Here is a 24,625-nt window from a genome sequence, read left to right as displayed (position 1 = left end):
AATTTTAGAGAAACAAAAACTAAAATAAAATATAAAATATCTACAAAATTTCTGTACATATTTTTTACACTTAACACACTTTAGAACAAACAAATCACTCCCGAATTAATTATAAATATGGCTAAATATATTGCATTTCAACGAGTTAATTCATCTTATCTTAACGCATATTTGTCTCCTTATAATTAATATATTGTTACACTTTTTGCATTTTTTATTTCTTTTTAAATTATACATTTATGATTTATATCTTTTCTTGGTAAATTGAATGGGGATTTCGGATCACTTTAGACACAACCGTCAGTGTACTATATTTTTAAATTTTAGGCTATCGATAGACTTAATGACTAAAAAAACATCTCCATCTCTTTAAATACAGTAGATAGCAGTAGATAAGATTGGAAAGATGTCCAAATCATGTAGGTGGCCCGATTTTATTTTTATCATTTCAATCCTTGTCATGGTTGCGTTGAATTTGAGAAGTAATGCAAAATAAACCATATGTGAATTATTATGTCGTGCGAACCTTGTTGTGTTGGCGGAAATGAATTAAACTTTCGCATTGGTGATAAGAAAATATTTATAATTTAGAAATGAACCTAATTGATATATGCAAAGAACTATTTTTCTTGTTAGTTGTGCGGGTAGCAATGAAAGTAATCGCCGTTTATTTTGATAATTTTTTAATATATTTTTATAAATTTCTCTTTTTTGCAGAATTTTTATAAATTTCTTCAAGTTGTATCTATTTGATTTTGATATTTATCCAAAGTGATAAATTAAAATTTTCACATAACTTTATCGTTTAAAACTCTCACAGTCTCACATACAGAGATCGAACTATTTTACTGTTTTTTTAGTTATGCGCGCGTCTCGCAGAGAAAATAAAATCGCCGTTTCCTTTGCTAATCTTGATGAGTATGAAATATTAAGCTGAACTTAAACTAAAAACTATAATCGTAGCCACACATGTACAGGAGTATCTGATTTGATAATTGAAAATATTATCTTAATTTCTTGGAAGGCAACGTTAGATATAACTTCCTCAACCTGTCTTTTCTTATTTCAAATTTACTGTGTAAATTAAAACTCATGTTGAAAACTTACTTATAGTAGTTTTAAATAATCTTTTAACCAATGTTCAGCCAGATGTGCATGTGACTTGACTTGAACCATGCACATCATTGGAAAGTGGATTCGCATGCTTATCGTCATAGTCATTAAAATATATATATTGTTTAATAATAAGTTATTAACCAATTTAGCACGATCGCTAATATTCATCATATGTTGTTTAATAATAAGTTATTATCGTTATTTTATTATACTTAAATTGACAATTTGACGTTTGTGAATTGTGATCGATATGATGGTGTTATCATATGAAGTTTAATTTTGATCAAGTGTAAATTTTAACGTTTGCAACACTTTGCTCTTATATTATTGATATTTAATAGGCGAGGTTACGCAGTGGCGTCTGATGTTTCGGTGAGAGTTGGATTGGGTAATATTGGGCGTAGGAGTGGAATCGTGGGAGGTGTAGAAGAGAAGCCTGTAACAAGAGATAGTTCAAAAGCCTACTAAATGATTGGGCCCCAGATCCAGTAACAGGTTGCTACAGGCCCATTAACAATACCACTGAAATTGACCCGGTAGAGCTCCGGCGGAAGTTGCTCAGATCACCCCACTAGAGCCTAGAGGAGCTGCTGGATACCATGACATGACCAAATTTTACTTAGGATTTGGTTTGGTTTGGTGGGGTAACCTTGTGTTGTTGTTCCAAAAAAATTGGGTTTTTCTTTTATCCAAAAAAACGGGTTTTGTTGAAGTATGTTTAAGTTAAACTATTTCCGATGCACCCTAAAAAGTACTTTAAAGCTAAAAACAGTGAGGACTAGGTTATGCTTCTTATTATGTTTTTATTGTATTTCTATGCATGGCAGCGCTATCTTTAGTTTCTGCCTATCTATCTATACAATACTGATGTATTATACATAGAGAATATTTAATTTTTTGGCTTGTTATTCTTTTTTTGTTAAATGCAACAGAAGGGGGGCAAGTACCCGAAACGAAAGAACAAAACTAAGCTAAAAGCACCATAGAAACTTGTTATTCATCTTTTTCTTATTCTTAAAACTAGAGGTATTCATTTTTTTTTTCTTTTGGGGGATAAAATTAAAATAAAACAATTAAAAGTTGATTTTGTCGTTTCTGTTACTGACAAGACAAAAAAAAATTCGTATATAGCATGTTCCAAAAGTGAAAATAAAAAAGTAGCTACGAAATTATGAATCTGAAAAGTAACTATTTGTAACCACCAATACCCCGTATCTGGTTGCAGTTAGGAACAGATATTGTTATTGACGGTGCTCACACACCATCGTCATGATTGGAATTGAGAAGGATGATGCAGCGGTGTTTCGGTTAAAGACAGCTTGATCTTCATCTCAGCTGCAATATTGTGTTTGAACCAAAGATGGAAAAGGAGTGCAACAAAGTTGTCGCTGTGTGTGTGAAGTTCCATGAACAAACCAAGGAGGTAACAAACAAACACTCAATCAACAAAAGGTTTCAGAACAAAACATTTCAGCAAATAATTAACGAGTCGACTTGTGAGTTTACATACCCTATCTGAAAAAACTTGTCGGGTAAAAAGTTAATTTTCATTGAATTTAATATTAAACAAATTGTAGTAAATCATAATATAGAATTTTTAAACAAAATTTCCAATATTTGTTTGAGAGGAGAAATACGAAAGATGGAAAAAAATGAAACTCATAGGAAAAAACAGTTTTCCAATTGGCATGCATGAAATCGGTAGGAAATAATTTTTTTTTTGTTCTTTCTAGTTTCTTAAAAATTAAATCATTTTTATAAAAAATTTAAATAATAATAATTTATCTTAAGAAAAATAATGAAGCAGAAAGTATATTTTTACTACTTTTATTTATTTAAATATTCTCAGTACAAATTATCTATTCATTTTAATTTTTTCTTTTACTAATCCAAACAAGTAGAGATAATTTTTTTTTATTCTTCTTTATATATATCCAATCAGCATATATTTTATATTCTATTTCTTTTTCATTTTTATCTTTCTAACTTATTTCCTTCATATTTCATTATATATTTTACTTTTTTAATCCAAAACAAAAAGGTTTTAAACTTCAATTATTTTTTACATTCATACATCATGTCATCTAGTTGATCATTCATATTTATTTATTCATCTTATCATTAATCATGTCAACACCAACTTCTTCAAAAGGTCTCTACACCAATATCACAATGCATGTGATTTAGTCGATCATACATATTAACATCAGCATCGATGCTTCGGGATTCAAACTTAGTAGGTTGCATACATTTGAAAAAATTAACCATATGTAGAAATAATTTATTAAAAATTATGTTTATTTTTTTTACAAAATATTAAAAATTATGTTGTTAGCGCCCCCTGTTACAAAATTACCACTATTTTACATACCACATCAATTTTCCAGTGATCAATATCAATATAAATTGTCAATGCAGAAAGCCTATTTTATTATCGTGAATATCAGACAATTGAATGGTCCTTCAATTCTATACTAGGTATATAAATCAACTAGAATCAACAAAGTTCGGTTGCACTTATTGAGTTGGTCGGATTAATTCAAAGCAATGAACAGTTCAATTATGATTCAGTTTTCAAATATTACAAGCTTATGTCATTTAGTACAAATCACTCCTCCAAGGACAAAGAACTATTGTCTCTTGGACGGTTGGACCTACATATATGAAAGTTTTTTTTTTTGCATCATTTTTCTTATTTTTATTCTAACATTATTTGCGTTTAATACACTTTTGAAAACTTAATTAAATTTAGAATATATTACACTCTTAGAAAATTAATTTTAAAATGAATTAAGTTTCTTTCTTTGGACATACTCTAAAAAATAAAAATTTGAAAAAACAATTAATTGATCATATTTAAAAATGTAGGGTGAATTTTAAAATGGCAGTTAAAAAGAAACAAAGATAGTACCATTAGCAAGAAAAGATGTTAGAAAAAGCAAGCACTGAATCTGTAAGGCATGTTATGTAGCGGAGCCCAAATTTGAGAAAACAGAAAATAATTGTGGACCCATGGACCCTCAAATAATTATACTTTTTGTCATAGAAGCTTAAGAAGTGAGAAAAGCATGGTTGCGAATTGCTAGTCCCATTAGTTCAACAAGTAAACGTAGAGGACAAGCCCGTAGGCCTATGCCATTCGAATTAGTGTAATAAAATCGGTTGAGATGACTAATCGCTTGATTCTTACGTTGTTTAGAGTTTTTCGTCTGGATTTATCAAAAGATATGATGAAAACACTAATCTTTAAGTTACAATGAAAACAAAAAGTACTTTAATTTTCATGAGACATACAAGGAAGAAAGGTGCAATGTTTTGTTTGTCCTGAATCTCAAGACTAGATCAACCTTAGGATCGGACTGAAGCATGCCCACTACGCTACGCATGCTTCACCAAAAAATTAAATTAGCTGGACTTAATTTAACTTTAAAGAATAAATTATATATGTCTCTTCTCTCCTAAAATTTAAGAAAATTATAAATGATTTTTTTTATAAATGTCTTTTCTCCTCTTGTAAAACTTACACGTGTCTCTCATAAGGTTTAAGGAAATTATACATATTTTTTTTTATATTTTTTAAACTTATACCAACAACTTAAATGTCATAAATATTTTATGATAACAAATTATATGTATTGACAATTTTGATTAAAAAAACATATTTTTTCGTATTCATAAATATGGAAATATTCAAAATCTGTTACTGTAAAAAAAAATTATTTTTCATACTCACAAAATTTAAATTTGTTACTTTTTGGTCCGGATGAGTAATCCAAATCTACTTATATATTATTGTAGAAAGTGTTTGATTTTCAATGTTTTTTAGATCGCTTATATGTATAATTTACATTTTCTATAACAACGTATATGTTAGGATGTGTCAAACCTAATTCTAGACAAAAAGTAACAAATTTAAATTTTAAGAGGATAAAAAATAAAAAAAAAATTGAACATCTCTATATTTATGAGATTGAAAATCATTTTTTTAATGGAAATTGTTAACACACATAATTTATTATTGTCAAATGTTTAGATGATATTTAAGGAGTTCATATAAGTTTAAAAAATAGAATAAAAACGTATATAATTTTATTAAACATCAGAAGACACATATGTAACTTTTTCAAACTTAAGAAAATTATGTGTATGTTTTTTTATAAAAAAAAAATTTGTAATTTTTTTAAATCTCGAGCAGAAATATGTAATTTACTCAAATTTAAAGCATGACCTTGCAGCATAGCGATGAGTACGGTATATTTGATTTACGTTCAAGGATTCACTTAATCTTTATTTATATGAGTACTAATTAAATTTTATTAATTCAACCATTAAATACTTATAGTAATAAAATTACATTATTAATATTTACTTACATTTTAAATATATATATATATATATATATATATATATATCATACGTAAAATTAAATTTATTCAATGAAATATCAGTTATTTAAAAAAATATAAACTTAATCTATTTAATAATAATTTATAATTTAAAACTTATATTTAAAAAATAGTAGATGCAAAGAATTATTGAATGAAAAAACTTTACTTAAAATTATTCTTGCAATAACCTTATTCATTTCCATCTCTCTCCCTCTCTCTCTACATATATAATGATTTTTTATAGTCATTAATAAAGATAAAAAATATATTTTATAAATAATTTTTAAAATCAATATATACATGTATATATTTTTTTGTTTTTCTAGTTATTTTCAGCCTTATTAATGATTATAACAAATCATTTTATATTTTATTTTTTTGATGTTCTGTGAGACTATTTTTGTTATTTTTCCTACAATACTTTTAAAAAATTTAAAAATGAACAAAAGTAAGGTGTTGTTAAGAACAATGCAAATTAAAAACACAAATACTAAATTATATACTAAAATAAAGTAGGTAGTAATATATATCGAGTTAATATTTCAAATTAAATTAAATTTAATGAGATTATATGGTTGTCAAAAATATATATATATATATATATATATATATATATATATATATATATGTATGCACAAATTTTTTATGTTTTATACCACCGATTAAGTTATAAAAACCTTGCTTCAATTAATCCATGTATTAGTTTTTAGGTGTTATAATTTAGTAAAACATGAAATTTTGAATTTCTTAAAAATAATTATTTTAAAGAGTATAATTTCTATGCATCATTAATGTAAAATATTATAATGTAAATTAATAAAAAAATATTATTTGATTTATTTTTAAAATATTTGTTGTAGGAATAAATAAACTTACTATACTTAACTATTTATGATGAGATAACAATATAAAAAATTGTTTAACTATCATATTGTCTTGGAAAATTTTAAAATCATGAGATGTAACAAAATGAAAGATGAAACATTATACAACAAGTCTTGAAAATTTGTCAATCAATAAATTAAGGGACAATTTTTTGTCTCTTCATCTCCTCAATTGGCTTCTTCCTTTATCTCATTCTTCCTCTTTTATTTTTTCATTTCTTTTGTTTAAACTTGCTGTATCATGCGTTAACTATCATATTGTCTTGTTATTCTTGTAGTGTTCTGGTTTGTTTGAAACAAAAATGTTGAAGAGCTCATAATCACGTTTGTTACATCCAAACGAACTTCGTTTTATCGTAACATTATCTTTGATAAATTTGTTTAGCATTATTTTCAAACCATAATTTTGTCAAGAGCAACTTTTTATTGATTTTGTGGAGAAAAAACTCAATTATATTTTCATGATTTTCGTGTGTTTCAATGTTCATCTACTCTGGTCGGAATTGTATTGTACTAGAGATGGTTTCGCTTTGCCATTTTCTGGCCAAAATAGGCAATGTAAGGCTGTGAAAGGAGAAGAGTAAAAAAAAATGATGGGTGAGAATCTTTGGTGATATAACACGATACGGGTATCCGGTTTCATTCACACACAACCCTTATTTAAATAGGTAAAGTTACTTGTGATTTAAGTATATAAAGTAATTTTGTACACTAGATCGCTACTAGTCTTCCAATATCACCAGTAAGTGTCCTGCTTGGTAAAATTAGGGGTGTTATCCCTTCCTAGTTCCTACTATTTTTGGTTACCAAAATAATTATTTTAAACATGATAAAATGAAACAAAATCAACAAAATATTTTTATTCCATCTACTTATGCATGATAAATCCGAGTCTTTATCTATAAACAACGATTTTATAACTTATCCTAGTCATATAACATCAGTATTTAATTATATATTTGTTTATATTTTGTTCATCTCAAACATTATTACTTAAATTCAATATCAATCTAAATTTGGTATAAAATCTTAGTAATAAATTTTGATTTGCTATATTGAATATTTTTTTTTCTGGATGGGCTGAGCAAGAAGTCCCAGACCCAATAATTTATTTATATTTACTGCATCTCAATCACTGGATAATTTATTGGTGACCTTATTAAAAAAAATGCTTCACAATAATAGTTTAAAAAATGCGTTAATAATAATTTTGGAAAACTAATATAATTACATACAATTTAATATTAATAACTAAATTAATCAACTTTTTTAATAAGCATAAATTAGCCAATAATATCTTATAATTAGAAATTGATGAAGTATTTAACAAGTTAGTTCATATGAAAATCTAATAAATCTATCAAGTAAAACTTTGAAGTAATTAATATAAGATTGTTTTTTAATCGACAAATATTAATATCGTTGTTTTTTAATCGGCAAATGTTAATATCATTAATTTTTATTAGTGAGAGGATTAAAACTCAAGAATCTCTCCTTCATTTTCTTCTCCCTTTATCACTAGATCAATCTTATATCTTTAATACTAATAATACATAAAATTCTGTTTAGTCGTCTTAGAGATAATTGTTTGAGTTTTATGATTGAGAAATAAATAAATTTTGTACTCTTTTGCTATAGTTTTTTTTCATTGAACTTTTCGACTAACTTTTTAATGACACAATATCTGATAACATGTTAAAAAATAATGTACCTTTCTTTCTTCATTAGTTTTCGCCAGGTTTTTTCCTAGTAACATTTATCCTTTCACGAGACACATACGTCAAATAATGAACATCTAAAAAGAAATATTATGAATATATTTAAAACTGGTTGTTCATATTCCTCTTGTGATTTCATATTCCCTCCTCGTATGTTATAACTAACTATTTATGGTTCACCTTCGTATGTTTTCTTTTTACAGCAACACCTTCATATGTTAAATCATATATAACCTTTGAATTATAGTTTTGTAGTTATACAGTGATATCATATTTGTGAAAACACAACAGAAACTCTCTATTATATTATTCTCTTTATTTTCCGTCTCCTGTACTTCTAAACAAATTATAGTTTATGTTAATTTCACAACATTAATTGATGTATTTTTCATATTAAGGATATTGATTATGGATTTAAAAATGAAAAGATTTTATTAAAAACTATTATTAACGCATTTTTACCATGTTTTCTAATTCATTTATAGAATATTTTTAATAAAAAAAATGTTTATTAAATTGTTAACATATTTGTTAGTCAAACTTTTTTTTTTAAAAAAAATTCTCTGCAATGAGATTATTTTTGGTAAATTTTAATCGGTGTCCTTAGGACTTAAAAATATCAATTAAGGAATAAAAATGAATTTTTTTTACTAAAGAGTTACCAATACATTTTTATCTTAATTTTTAAAATTTAACTTGACATAAAATACAAAATTATATTTTATAATAATTTCTTTAAAAAAATATATCCAGGATAATTTTGAATTGATTCACAGTATAACTTTTTTGTACCAATAAAACATCAAAATCAAACTCAAATTTTTAATATAACTTTAATTGGATTTTCAATAAAACATTTTTTTATTTATTTCATAAAACTGCACCCCCTATATTTTTTTAGTATCTACAACGGTCGTCTAGTGTTAAAACTTAATTATCCTTACTCCCGTGTTCCGGTAAAGGTGGACTGACATCTCCAATTCTCCACTATTTCAGCATTATTTATGTACACTAACTACTAGCACAAAAAATATTATTTTGTATCCATACAGTAAAATTACTCAATTCACAGACTTTTTTTTGGTCATTGTACTTATTTTACATTTTTCTCTATTTTTTTTCCAGTCTCTTTTATTCATATACTAAATTGTACAGCATTATATATTTATTGGGCAAATATGATTTTTCTTTACAACAACTGATGTATATTTAATGAGTTACGGAAATGCTAAATGTTGCGCATTGGGATTCCTAGACATTTTACGCGAATAGGGGACGATTATTCAGGTTATGTAGCTGTTAATAGAGTAACACTCTTTTCCCAACCTTGACTGGTATTCCTATAAATTATTCCGGTTCACGTCGATAAAGATACTTAATTAAGTAGTTTATCGTTCTAAAATGCATCAATTACATCACCGTGTAACCATTATTCTGTTCGGACTTCTCAGGCACATGATAAACCGCTGGATTTCTATACAACTATGCAAATGGAATACTCGAGAGATAAATGCGTTAAACAATTACTAGCTAGCGCTGTCAATTAGGTGCAAACTATAACACTTTTGAATAAATGCTACGCTCTACTATGACTTTTACAAGATCTACTTCTTCAATTTCAATACTACCAATCCCCGACCAGGGACCACATCTGACTCCAACCATGTTGCATTTGACCAGTTAAGGAACTCTTGTAAATTAAATGAGGAGAAATTTTCGGAAGCTAAAGTACAATAGATTAATAATCACAAGTTAAATATACATCATTATTGATTAACAACTTATTAAAATGCATAGAACACATAACATATAGCTCAGAGTGATTCTAAAGATATTCCCTATTGTGGCTACACCACCCCAAACATGTGTATGCATGTGAATAGTGATTTTGTGGCAAATAAAAATTACATGTCTTTGGCGTAACATCACAATGTGCAATTACAAGAAGGACACTACAAAAATCACAAACCAGTGTCATAGTTCAAACAAGCCACGTGATGACAGAGAATGCAATGCATCGAGATTTTCTCCTCGAAATTTCCCTCTTTTCGAACACACTCCATTCACTGCCACCAGCAAGGATTCTGATTTCCCAGAGAATTGCCCATAGCTGATCATAATTCACAAAGCGGTATAGAGAATAAAAGGAATGAACTTGAAAGTATTAGATTACTAATGAAGAAAATTAAATTAAAACCCATCCACATGATAAACAAAGTAGTAATAATAGTAATAAACAGTAATTAACATCATAGTACTAATGTGTATAATAGACCAAGTTAAAGCCCTCGAATGGTTTTTCTTTTTCTTCTTTGCTCCTTGTGTTCTTCTCAGTTCTCAGCCTCTGACAGCAAGCAAGGAAGGTATAGCAGATAAATTTGGCGTGGCATTCTTATCACTGGCACCTCTAATAATATCCCTTCGGTTACTCTCTTTAGAAGAAGGTTTACCGCTGAAAGCCCTCATGGGACTCGCAAAAGCCCAACCCCAACTCCTACCTCTGTTATGAGAGAGTGCTACAGTGGCCGATTTGCCATTCACAGCAGCAGCAGCAGCAGCATCATCAGCAGAAGAAGAAACCCAATACGAGGAAGAAGACGAGGATGAAGAAGACGAAGTCATCATGAACCCACTAAACAACCCTCCACACCGGACCCTCTCTTTCATGCAATGGTGGTGGTGGTGGTGTTCGCCGCCGCGGCTCACGGCGGAGGAGCCACCACCAATCCCCTTAGGCTTACCTTCACGCTGAGATTCCACCCTCCTGAGAGTGCAATCTCCAAACCCAGTAGAGATTCTCTCGAAGAAGTCCCCAGAGAAGCTTCTGCTGCCACACCCAACAGATCTAGATCTCGAAACCTTGCGCTCAAAAGAAGAAGCAGAGGCAGAAGCGGTGTTGGGACTGTTAGTGTTATCTTGTTCGACAACAATGTCAGTCTTGAGAGAAGAACCAGAGCAACGCTTATCTTTAAGCTTGACAGAACTAGAACTTCCCGGAGCTGAGTTAATGGTAGAGATCCTTGGAGGGTTGTGGTCTCTGAAGCTCTTGGAGTTGAGTTTTTTGGATGATTTGGAAGAGAGATAGAGAAAAGACCAAAAGCCGTTTCTCTTCCTGGGACTAAAACCCCCAATGGCAAACTCGTCGTCGTCATCGTCGTCGACGACCAAGGAGTGGTTCCTTCGGGGAGTGGCGGTGGATTTGCTGCGCTTGAGAACGATATTATCGGAGGTTGCTGAAGGGGGCTTCTTCTTCTTCTTCTTGGGCAAGAGAAAAGGGAGGCGAGTTCTGCGAGGGTAGTATTGATAATCGGTGGGGTTGTTGATGGGGAGGGAGGAGGAAGAGGAAGAAGAAGGAGCGGGAGCTGAGGAGGCAGCGGGGGTGAGGGAAGAGGGTGGGAGGTGGGATCTGAAAGAAGGGGAAGAAGGAGGAAGGATAGGGAGAGGGAAAGAAGAGGAAACAAGCTTGCCGAGTTTGTCTTGGAGGCAGAAGGCGCAGATCCCGCCAGGGTTGTTTCTGTAAGGGTGGTCGCTGCATTGCATACCGTCAGGCATGTCGTGGTCCTCGCCCACGCCAACTCTTGCTCCTTTCATGGCTTCCATGCAAATCCAAATTCAAAGACAGAGAAAAGAGGGAGAGACTCCCCAGGAGCACGTGGAAGACTGACTTGGGTCATGTATTAAAAAGACAAACCAAGCCCCTACTTCTACTATTATTATATTCTTTCACTTTCACCCTAATCTAAATCTAATATTACTTTCGCCACAGATTCCTTCACACCTCCTAACCTTGTCTACAATATTTATATACACATTATTTCCTGTTTCTTCATACATAAATCTAACGGATAAAAAAGCTAAATAAAAATAAAAACAAAATTACTATTATCTCAAAAATATTTTTTCACCTAAAAATCAAAATATATGTATTTGTGCGTGTTCTATTGTCGATCCTTACTTACGTTTATGTCAATCCTCTTTTCAAGAAACATCACATTTCTTGTTTTTTTAGTGAATCTGTGTTGGATTTGGTACTACCACATTTCAAGAATCAAACAAATTCTATCTATCAATCTTGAGCATGTTTCTAAATCTGTTGTAAAATTAGGTTTGAAACAAAAACAATTTTATTAACGGATTAGGATATTATTTTTACTTTCATTTATTGGATTTACATTTAAACGCACGTCACATCATTTTTTTCTGCAAACCAATCATATAATTTTCATGAACTAATTTCTGTTAACTTTTCTAATAATTTATGATGGGTTTTTCATTTATAAAACTTGGAAAAAACATTTAAAAGATCCAAATTTAATTCTGCATGATATTAGAAGACATTAACATTATGTTTAGTTAAAGAAAAAAAGATTAAAAAATAATACAAGTATTCGGTTGTGGTTAGAGCAAGACAAACGTTCGAGTCTTCACTTTTTTTTAGAATAAACATAAGTATTTTTATAAACATTCTTTCAATTTGAAACCTTGGGACATCATCATGTTTCCTAAATTTAATCATCAACCAAAAAAAAAAGAGAAAAATACAAAATAAAAATGTGATCATATTAAAAAAAATTGGGAAATAAAATTTTCATTTTTTTCTATATTTCCTCTCCATTCAAAGGAAAAAATAATCATCCAAACTTTGTAAACCACCAAGTTAATGTCCTATTATTATTATTATCATTCCAACGTATTACCCTTATTCTTTGTCTCTTTCTTTGGTTATAAAATTGTGGATTCGTGAGAATTTGAGAATAAAAGAGTTTGATGAGCGATTGCAAAAAATGTTAAAACAAAATTTGTCCTAAAGATATGCAATGTTGTTCAGTAATAACAGTAGAAATATATGCAAGTTTGAGAAATCCATTTTCGCCAACGAAATTACACAAGTCAGTTGGCTGCACAGTAATTGTTCAACCACCTAGAAATTTCAACAAAAATCCAAAAACCAGAGACAAAGGCAAGGGCATCATCGTCATATAATGATCAAAATAAGGAGTTTTTGCTTTTATTCGTGCTGTATAAATCAGGATGTTGATAATTATGAGAAGATAAATCTCGACCCTACTTTGAAGTTATGTTCCAAAATAAATTTCGCATTATTAAGCCTGATGAAAAAGCAAGGGACAATAGGAAATCCTTAATTGCAAGAAGATCAACCCAGGAGTTCCATATGCAATGACATCCATAATTTTGTTTACACTTTCTTTATTGATACGACATCTATATCAAATTATGAGTCTCATGATCATGAACACTGTTTAACATAACGGATCGAAAACGTCCTCCACTCAAATTAGTCTATCGAGATTATTTTCAAATAATCACTTATGCTCTATTGAGTGAAAATGAGAGAAATAGAATAAATATAAATAAAACGGTGGGTGTCTTTATTTTTTTTATAGAATTATATATTCAAAGGAAGAAATCAAATACGATCAAATCAACCCAGTGATGAAATGCTCTAAAGCAATTGAGATGCTATATATATTTTGTGTCTATTTCAATGAGTGATTATAATTATAAATTTAGATAATTTTATAATCGAGTGGATTTGAAGAAATATGATTTTAATACAAATGTGCAGCGTGTTTAGATTAAATTTATGGTGAAAAATAATCAATAATTTTTCATGATGAAAACAAAATAATAAATAGTTACTTTTACTTTTTCATGATAGCATGATAATGATGTAAAATTAATTTTTGGTTTTATCCAAACACACTAGTGATTGTTTCGATATATTATTAAATGTTACTTATAAGTGTAAATGTTAATAAAACACGTGAATAGTAATAAATCAAATGTTATGATATTAACTTGTAAAGAATTATAAATACGCACAATTGGATCTATACCATAAAAACAACAAAATATTACATCTACATCCATCACAATCCTGATTTGGATGCAATTATGATTCAATCCAATTTTGTAAGACATGTTTGCGTCGAGGAGTGATAAGAAAATTCATATCTGCAGAGATACTCGAGCAGGCTGAGTTGGATCTAATTAAACTCATGATGTAACTCAATTTTTGGTTCATCTAACTCAATTAAACAAAATCTCAATCTAAATCAATTGTAAATGATTTTTGTTGGGTTAAGTCAACGGATCAAACACATTTAAATTTTAAATTTTTCTGCTACTATAAAAATTCAATATTTTTTATAAATTAAAATTTTTATTAAATGGAATATTCAATATATTATTTATAATTATTATATGTAGTCAAATAATAAAAAAAAATTAGAGGAGAAATCACATTATTATCATAATCATCACATAGATTAACATATTGTGTTAAATATGATTTAAAAATTAAAATATAATAAACAAATACTATAATCATGAAGAAAAAAAACAAAAATTACAACTATTACAATATAATTTGATAATTTCAATGTTCTCAAATAATCAAATGATCAATGTCAATGGAAAATTTAACTAAATCTAAAATAATTTGAAACAAATTAAAAAATAGAATAGATGTTATACAATCAACTTTGCTATAACATATTTAAACTTTTGAAGTATAATAGTAATTTATTTTCTAAAATTTATAAATATATATTATATATGTTATATATAAAAATGAATAATAATAATAATTTAATATAAATCAACGGAAACTCAAATATTAAAACATATGGCCCAATAAAAAGTTTTACAAATTTGAATGAAATGGGTTGATTTTGAACCAAATATAATAAAGATCCAATTTAAATTATTTGTGTTGGTTTGAACCAATTTAAATTTTCGAATGATTCGTACTCTTAAATATTCCTATAAAATCATGTTACAAAATACATTTGAATACTTAATGGGTATTCAAACAGAAAAAACATTTTTTTTATATCTTATTAACTAAAAAAATGAGAGTAGATAATAAGATGCCTGCGTCTACAATTACCTGTAATTTTAAAATTTCTTTAAATTATTTTAAAATTTATAGTCAAATAATTTATTTAAAATATAACATTATATATTTATTTTTATTTATGTTTATATTTTAACAAACATTCAAGAATAGTTGTAAATATTCATAAAATACATACAATATCTATTTAACAAGGGAGAGAAGATTAATTACATGTGTTCGCCCCACCCTATGTGATCAAGATCAACCATGTTTGTGTCTCTTAACCGGATTCTAAGTCTCTCCAAAGGCTATTTCAAACACATGCTTCGTCCACCACAAACTCGATATTCCTGTGAGTGTTATTGGGAAGAAAATGATCAATTGGCTTCTAAAAGTTTAGACAGAAAAATGGTATCTAATGTCTCAGTAATTCTTTAAAGAAGGACAGCTATTATCTACGTGATCCAGCAATGTTCAAAAAGTTAGCTTCATAAAGTAGATAAATCTATCTGCGAAAGTGAAAAAGGAGGACCACAAAATTTTGTGTAAAAGGTATATATATATATAGGTTGCATATAGATGCGGCATTTCAATTCATCATAGGCATAAGGAGGCACGAAAAAAAAGATCGTGCTAGCTAATCATATTAAACTTAGCATAGTTCAAAAAAACATTGCATGCTAATGATGCTATCATATATGAAATATTGGTTGACGCACACCTTTCAAGTTACTATTTCTTGGTTCTTGATCGAGGGGGCGCAAGGGGGATTCATTGCTTCAGTTTTGAATTATTGATTTCCAGCATTTAATTGTGCGTATTGATACGTATGGATGGGTGGTAAGCTTTGATTTTTCTTATAACTTGTGGCAAAACCATTTTGAGCAGAATAATTCTTTTACAGTAAAAATTTCATATTTCGGATTATTAATCATGTTTTAAATAATATTTATTTTTCTAGAAAAACCACGCATCAAATCAAACACGAAGAATTTAAAAGCTAGTTCAACAAGCTTATCATAATTCAGCAGGATACATTTATAAATAAGTCTCATGTTTTTCACTCATTATTCGATCAGTCAATTCATTCATTAATTAAACTAAACATAACTTTATAAAAATCACTATGCGAGCTCCTCAAATTTTTATTATGAAGGAGGGTTTTCATGTGAGAGTAAAAAAAGGAAGTGAATTTTGGTCGTTAGATTAAATTATGAAATGCTAAGACTTAAAAGTTGTCATATGATTTTAATTTTTATATAGTTACGTGATTATTAATAACTTTTAGTGATATCTAATTATGTATGATGTATTTTTATATTTACTCTTTTCACTTTCACATACAATACTTATCTATATATCTTTTAATCAATTCATAGTTTGTAATTTGGTAATTTTGGGTGTGTTAAAGACAATTGTGTTGCAAAGTTTATAAATTTTGAAAACTGTTGTGTCCAATTTGTGAAAGTCGCCATGCCAATCAAATTATTTATTTATTAGCAAGAATATCTAGATATTTTGCTTGCCAACAAGTTTTTTTATGATAGTTCACATTTTTAACTCTCTTATTCATCTTGATATAATATAAGTTATTTTCCTTAAAAAAAGGACAATTGTAAAGTTATATTATTTCAATAATTAATTATTATTATTATCCGTTCTAATTAGAATCAAATTTTATTTGAGTGAGCATATGCTGAAAAGCGATTTCAAAGTAATTAGTTTCATCTAGATACAATAACAAAAATCGTCATTTTACATAAAATTACAAAAAGAGTAATGTATGAAGTTGAAAGGGGGGAAAAGTTGTTAGGAAATTTTGGGAATATTGTGAAAATACGTTTATCTATATGCACTTATATGTTCTGCTTAAAGATAAGTATAATATGATATTAACGAACTTAAATGTTTTGAAATTTTATTTCATCTACTTTTATAATAATTATATTTTGAGGCATGCAGTTGCATGAACAATAAATAAAAAAAAGAAAAATCTTGATATAGTTTTTAAAGCATTTTCACTGTTGTTTTTCAATGGGAATTTGGTAATTGTTTCGACAATCCAAATCTTCCTCTACCCTCTAGTAAAAGCTATCTCTATAAATATCATGACCCGAACCAATTCATCATGAAGAGCAAAAGAAATACTCAAGTTGGAAGAGAAACCACCCATATAAGTAATTCTATAGTCCTTGAAAATAGCTGGATCAGGGGTACCCTTAGCAGCAGCCCCATCAATGTTGCATTTCATCAAATGATGACAAAATGGCGATTTCCACGTAACTTGAAATGTTTTGGAAGCCTGATAATGGACAAGGATCTTTATAATTTTAATTTTAAAAGTGAAAGATAATATTAATTATTATTTGGTCAAATATATTTTTATATTCATCTTAAAATTATTTATTTTAATTTTTACATATGTATCATGGCATTATAGAGAGAGAAATGAAAATTATAAATGATAAAGAATTGATCAACAAAACATTCTAAAATATAATTAAAATTATATAATAATTTAAATAAAATTAAGAATACGAATTACTCCCTCCGTCTCATAATAAGCATCGTATAAAAATAAAAAATTTATTTCAAAATAATTATTATTTTAATTTTTCAATATAACATCAATTATTATAATATTAATTATATGAGTTTAAAAATTATAAATTAAACTGATAATTGTAAGATTAATTCTACAAAATTATTTTTATTAATTTTTCTTAGTCTATAGAATAATATTGGACGACAAGACACGAAGGAAGTATATCTTTTAACTCTTGTGTTACAGACTTAAGATACATTTAGAAAAAGTTGGAAAGCACTAATCAATAATTTAATCTTAAAAGCAAAATTCTTAAATAATGATTGAATTAATTAATGTATAAGATAGTAAAAGGGTATGATGGAGATCCACACAGTTGGTTGTCTGTTGTGAGGATCCCCCGTGAAGCCAAGTGGAAATGTGGTTAGATGTGCCAATTTTTCTCTGTTCAACCAAATGCAAGTTGGGCAGTTTGGACTCTCTTCTTTACCCTTTATTTGATTCTGATGTTGTCTTCCCAAATCCACATGATATTTGATTGAAAGGTTACTCTCATTCATGTCACGATGTGTCCCCATCTGTGGATTTTTCTTTCTTCGCTCCTTCACTTTCAAGTCCCTACCATTCTCTTCTCTTCTCATTCAAGTTCCAAATGCTTGGAAATTAAATAAGGTCACTGGGCCACTTGATCCTACCTTGCTTAGAAAAATGTATGGTTCTAGCAACTTTAATTGCAAAGGCATCTAATTAATGTACAATCAAAGGGACATTTAATTTTATCAAGATCTTGCACGTTTTTACAAGTAATTGTAACGGGTACATGTAATTTTTCTACTGAACATTACTTTGCCTCAAGCATAGGATAATATACCTGCAAGTTTAAGATAATGATCATCCTTAAGGACAAAAAATGATTAATAATTTTTCACATTCATGTTGGGTCTTTACAGATCCAAGATATTACTAATATGGATCAACATGTTGGTTGAGCGGACAGATCACACAAAGCTTGTCTACCCTAAGAGAAAGAAAGGAGGAAAATTTTATTTCCTTTATAATGCAAAGAATTATTAAGGTACTATGAAAGCCAGCATTATATGTTATTCCAAAGGAAGAAGTATACTGTTGTTCTATAGTGATTTTGACATTTCTTGAGCACAATAAACAAGTGCAAAAGAACAGATTAGGGGAACATATATGTCTCAGATCACATGATTGGAACCACCAAAATGTTTATCGGCAATGCTTAGTACACGTCCAAAACAATTATTGGTCCGTATTAGTCAATTACACAAATTATTTATATCGGGAAATATATTAGTAGTATACACACTAAAAGACTTGTAATCTGTAGATATAACTTTTCTCGTATGAAGAAAAATTATGTAACGATGGAAGAACATGAAAAATTATATATGTAGACACATATATTACTCGTTTATTTTAAAAGTAATTCTATGTTTATTTCGTTTATTATCCTTTTATAAATATGAAGTTGTTGTATCAATTCAATCGTCAGTCACTAGTGTGTACAAAAAAAAATCTTTAAAAAATTAAGAAAATTTGGCGGATAAGATATTGTCCTAGGATCTATTTTGTATAATAATCTAACTCTTTGCATATAATTTGACAAATTAATTCATGTTGAATTTGATAAGTAGTTTGCATCAAATTCTGGCTAAACTACTTAATAATCATTCATGATTAGTGCACATCTTTTGTGATTTTATAACCTGAAACCAGTTTAGTATAAGTTTAAAAAGGATACACATCTTATACTTATAGAGAGAATGAGTTAGTTCTTTAATGGAGAGGTATGCCTAGAATTTTGACCTCCAAGTCTATAATGTAAGTAAAAATCAAGAGGTTGAAGATAAAATAAGAAGAAAAATCATGTATACTTTCAAGAGATTAAGATTGTAAATTTTATACTCTTTACTCTTGGTCACTAACGAAGACAAGTTATTGAACTCTTATTGAATTGTAGAATATTCGATAACAAAGCTTTATCATTTCTTTTATGTTTATTTTAAATTAGCAGGGAAAAAAGTTCCGTTTTGGCCTAATGACCGTTGTATCATAGAACTTATTACAACATCTGAGAGGTATTCTTGGTTCTGACTCATATAGGTCTCAAAGTTTTGTCCTCAAAATACACTTTTATGGGTTAAGGGAAAATAATGCTTACAAACTACCATTAATCTTAACTCATGAATGATGTGAGATTTTTTGTGTGTATCAAAATAATTGTCTCGATCAAGGTTAAAGATTAAGAGAGCTTTGTAATTTGGATGTGATGCCTAGACCTTGATTCTAGTGCTAGTATTTTGATCTTATATTCATTATATCATTAGACTTATGCATTTGAGATATTATTTGATTTGAGTAATAAGACTTTCATGATTTTGTCTTTAGAAAAGACTTTAATGAGTTAAAGATAAAAAAAAAATTATAAGTTATCTTTAATCTAAACTCTTAACTATTGTGATATTTTTTTATTATATCAAAACAAAATAAAAAACATCAAACAAAATCAATTTAATTTGATCGTTTTGTTTTTTCTTACCTCGAATTTGACTCATAAATACCCATATAAAATGCATAAGAGTATTGTTGGTTATACATACATAATCTTTTTTAAATTTATTCTATACTTTTTTTTACTGCTCAATTTATTCTATACTAATAATACAACCTTTTCAGTCACATTGATAAATGATAAAATTTGAGTTAGCAGTGAATTAAAAATACATGAATAGAAAGTAAGAAAGAAAATAACAATTAAAAAGCATGCTGAAAGCGCAATGACGGAGTTTGGCGATGAATAATTAAATTGAGTATGTCTGAAAATTACGTATAGAAAGGCTAAAACCGCAATAATAGGGAGCAGTTGTACCTTTGGGGAACAATGGTATTAAAACTTTACCAATAAATGCAACAAAAGAAACGTGCATTTCACTTGGATATGCTTCTTGGTCGCCAAATAGATTTCACCTGCGGATCTAAATAAGTTAAACGATCACCTATTTGAGTTTACTTTCTTAGATGTTCTATCACATGTCCAAACCACTTTAAGTTTAAAGTTAAACTCAATTATTTTGACTAGTCAAATCTAAATTTTCCGTACTATCTTTTTTCCTCAGCATCTATATTTTTTCAAAGAAAAATATATCTAAATTACTGATAAGTCTAAATTTTGTGTACTACTTTATTCGTTTCAAAATAATTGTTTTGTTAAGTTATTTTATATGTATTAAGAAAAACTAATAAATAAATAAATCAAAATAATAATTTTGTAAAATTAATCTTACATCATCACTAATTTATTTTTAAATTTTATAGTTCATCATTAATATATAAGGGATATAAGTAAAAAATAATATATGATGTTACATTAAATAAATGACAATTATTTGGTGATATATTATTTTTTCTTACACAATAATTATAATGAGACAAAAAATATCTTTTTCCAAAGATAATTATATCAAAAATACTATTAGACATTAAATGTGAGCATCTATTACAATGAAAAAACACTATACAATTCACAATAGTTGACAAATAATTTATGAATAAATACAATTTTTTTATTACATTAATTGAAAATTATAAATTTATATATTATGCTGTGTATATTATTTCCTTTATTTCAAGAGTTTTAATAGGTATACATTTTCGCTTTAAAAGTTTGTATACTATCAAATAATTGGGAATTGTCTTTAATATATGACTTTTAAGATGTTTATAAAAGTCATAAAATTTATGATTGAATAATAATGCAAAACAAAATTACATTATTAATGCATATATTTTTTATTCTAATTTTAATTTCAATAATTTTTTTAATAGGTGATCATAAATTTTACTGAAATTTCTATTATTTTCATGATTGAAATTTTTATTTTCAAATTTAAAGTTATATTTTCAAATGTAAAGTTATATTTTGATATTATTTCACTTCACTTTTTAGTATGAATCATCTATTAAACATTAAATTATTAAAAAAAATATTCGACCAAAATTTTGATAAATAAAAAAATAATTAAATAATAAATGAATTATTCAATATCAGGTTCAAGCATTATATTTTCTTAAATAGATGAGATTAAGCTTTAACTTTAGTTAATTTAAATAAAACACTTAAATTTAAGTAACATTTTCTCATGAGAAAAACATAAACTCAGTAGTCAAGTCTTTAACTCGACTTATAACACCCCAAAATCATGAAATATATTACTTGGTTTGATTACATTTTAACTCCCACACGATTTGATAGCAAAAGAAGTTAAATGGAAAGAAATAGAAGAAAGAGAGATGAGTAAAAAAACTAAGTAAAGTTTTAAATTATTTAGTTGAGAAAAACAAAAATATTTTTTTTGTTAATTTCTTTCTATTTATTTTGGTTTAAATCAAAATGGAATTTTAAAGAAAGATAAATATGTTTTATATAAACTAATACTCTAATGGATAAGTTAAAAATGGTAAAAGATAAATTTGGTAGACTAAAAAAACATATTTTTTTAACCACTTTCCCCCACTTGATTGAAGATGTTTTGTGTGTGATATCTACCAACTTTATTCTTCTTTCTCTTGTACTTTCTCATATATCCAAACAGTTGTGAACTCTTGCTTTTCTTTGTTACTTATCTGATTCCTCACCTCTATTGTCTCTACTCTCATGCAAATAAACAAAGTAACAGATAGTAAGTCTCTAACATCTTGTTAGTTATAAGAAACTATATTGTTATATTCTTAAGAATCACATTTTTAATAACATTATAATTAAAATATTGAGACGGATTAACAATCAATTATACATTGTTTTTTTTTTTCACTCAGGAGGAATCCCAGGGTTTTATTGCTTGATTCACAAATTTTTCATTATCATATGTTAGTCAACAACCACCTCCTTTATTACTTGGCTTGAAGCCAGCCGCCCCGGCGATCTGCCTTTGATTGATTTTAATCAATTAACTTTTTATTTTCTCTTTCCTTATATTCTATTTTACTATTTATTATTATTTTACAATGACAGTAACAACTAAGAAGATTTGAACCTAATACTTTGTGCAATATCCAAACCTCCAACTACTAAGTTGTCCCTAATGGGCACCATTTTTTTTGTTTTTGTCATTGTTGTTGAGTAACAATATTACTAATAACACAACAACGTCTAATTTCTTTAGTCAAGATCCTGTTAGACATCTTGATGACGGGAGATTAAAATAAAGAAAAAAAAATCTTTAAATGACTGAAATCAAAACAAAAATCCTTAAAGGATTAAAAAAAATAAAAACCTATTTTATAGGAACCAATGAGTTATTTAAGCCATTTAAAACTCAATAAAGTAACTCTAACCAAATTATACACATTATATATTAAACAATACCCAACTTTTAGTAAGATAACTCAAACTCAATTGAAGTGATTATTCTTCTAAATGAATTTTCCAGTTATTTGACAAATCCTAACTAGATTTGTGTTTTTTCATAAACCCTTTATTAACCCCAATTTTGAAAGAATTGGCATGTTGGATGCTAATTTGTCTGCATGTAAAGGGGGTTGACATGACCAATACGATCCAACACAATTGATAGATGATTAAATTCTTTAAACATACTAATAAGGATTCGATTCTCTTATTGTACGTATGGAAAATATTTTGTTAAAGAAGACATAATTCACTTTAGTGATCTCTGCATCTTAAGGTTAGTCTCATGACTTTCAGCTATGAGAATACATTGCTTCCAAAATAAATAAATAAATAAAAAAGGAGGGGTACGCATGAAAGGAAGAGAGTAATACCTTCTCTTTATATCAGATTTTATTCCTTTGCGGCGGAGGTTGCAACTTACTCATCGTCTGAGAAAAAAAATCACTAACAATAAACCCATCAACAAAACCCAAAACCCATCCCTTTACCCCTTGGGCCTTGGGCTCAACAAATCCTCCTTTCATAAAAGATCCATCTATTGAAAAAAAACGCCGCCAAAACAATCATTTTTTAGCTATGGGTCCTTCCAAATAATACAAAGTGGAAGAAGGTCTAGTTTTTCTTTTTTCTTTTGGAAAAAGAAGAAGATCTAGAAATAAGTTAGTTAGGTGAGTTTAGAGGCGAATCTACAAAACAATCAAGGAAGGAGTCCTCAAAAACAATCCATCATTATATTAATTACTGTATATATACTATCATTAAATAACGATAAAACTACGTATCTTAAAAAAGAAATAAAATATAACAAACGATATTTTCATTATGTTTTATTTAATTATACAAAATAAATCTAAAAAATTAGACATTTAAATTAAGGAGTGAATTTAGAAAATAAACTGCATAAATCAACTATTAATTTGAAATATGTTAAAATATAAATTTACAAACTTCAACTTTATAGATACAAAATATTTTAGGTATTAATAACGGGATAAATTGAGATTAACTAAATTTAAAGAATAGTATTAAAAAATAAAAAATAAAAAGACGAGTAAAGTACATCGTACACTTTTTTGGTATCTCCCAATTCACCACTATATTCCTACCATTTGAAAGGATATACAACGGGAAAAGGAACATTGAATCAAGCAAACACGTAATGAGCTATTTATTTCTTACAACGTGAATTTGCCAGCTCCAGAGGCCCTCTGCAATAGAATAGTGCAAAATCTTTTACAGGGCAGTATAAATGGCAAGAGGGTCAGAATAATCTACATTTTGATGCAATTTTTTTTATACTCTTATTATTTTAAACTAAAATGTGGATTCATCATATGCAGAAGGAAACGTCAAAAACTGTATTCATCATATATAGTTTATTATTTTAAAATATACTTATTTTTAAGGAACCGTCTATTCTGAAGTGTACACCGTCAAAATGAAGAGGTATGGTTAGAATGAATAATGGAATATTGTACTCCAAAGAAAAAGTACGAATGAATGGGTTATTTCCTCAAGTGCATAAACTGATTTAAGGGTTCAACCATTTATTTAATACTAGGAAGAAGAGAAATTAAGGCTTGTTTGCTTCGCTATGAGTTTAAAGCAGATATTGAAGTAATGGAGTTAACTCTTTTAGCCTTTATTCTAATAAATACTACAGTACTACCAAGCA

The 24,625-nt window shown here is 28.0% G+C and overlaps 1 protein-coding gene across 1 annotated transcript; it reads right to left on the bottom strand.

Moving 5' to 3' along the window:
• Positions 1 to 9,858: 9,858 nt before the first annotated feature.
• LOC114420032 lies at positions 9,859 to 11,879 on the bottom strand. Its single transcript, XM_028385870.1, has one exon. The coding sequence runs from the start codon at positions 11,704 to 11,706 to the stop codon at positions 10,444 to 10,446; it is 1,263 nt and encodes a 420-aa protein (XP_028241671.1). The 5' UTR covers positions 11,707 to 11,879; the 3' UTR covers positions 9,859 to 10,443.
• Positions 11,880 to 24,625: the final 12,746 nt, after the last annotated feature.

Source organism: Glycine soja, chromosome 7 (assembly GCF_004193775.1).
Source record: "Glycine soja cultivar W05 chromosome 7, ASM419377v2, whole genome shotgun sequence".
NCBI classification, from domain to species: domain Eukaryota; kingdom Viridiplantae; phylum Streptophyta; class Magnoliopsida; order Fabales; family Fabaceae; genus Glycine; species Glycine soja.
This window is presented reverse-complemented; position numbering and strand designations above follow the sequence as displayed.

Bases quoted from the DNA above. Each gene is read 5' to 3' on its own strand.
- LOC114420032 (XM_028385870.1), bottom strand. From the start codon at position 11,706: ATGGAAGCCATGAAAGGAGCAAGAGTTGGCGTGGGCGAGGACCACGAC.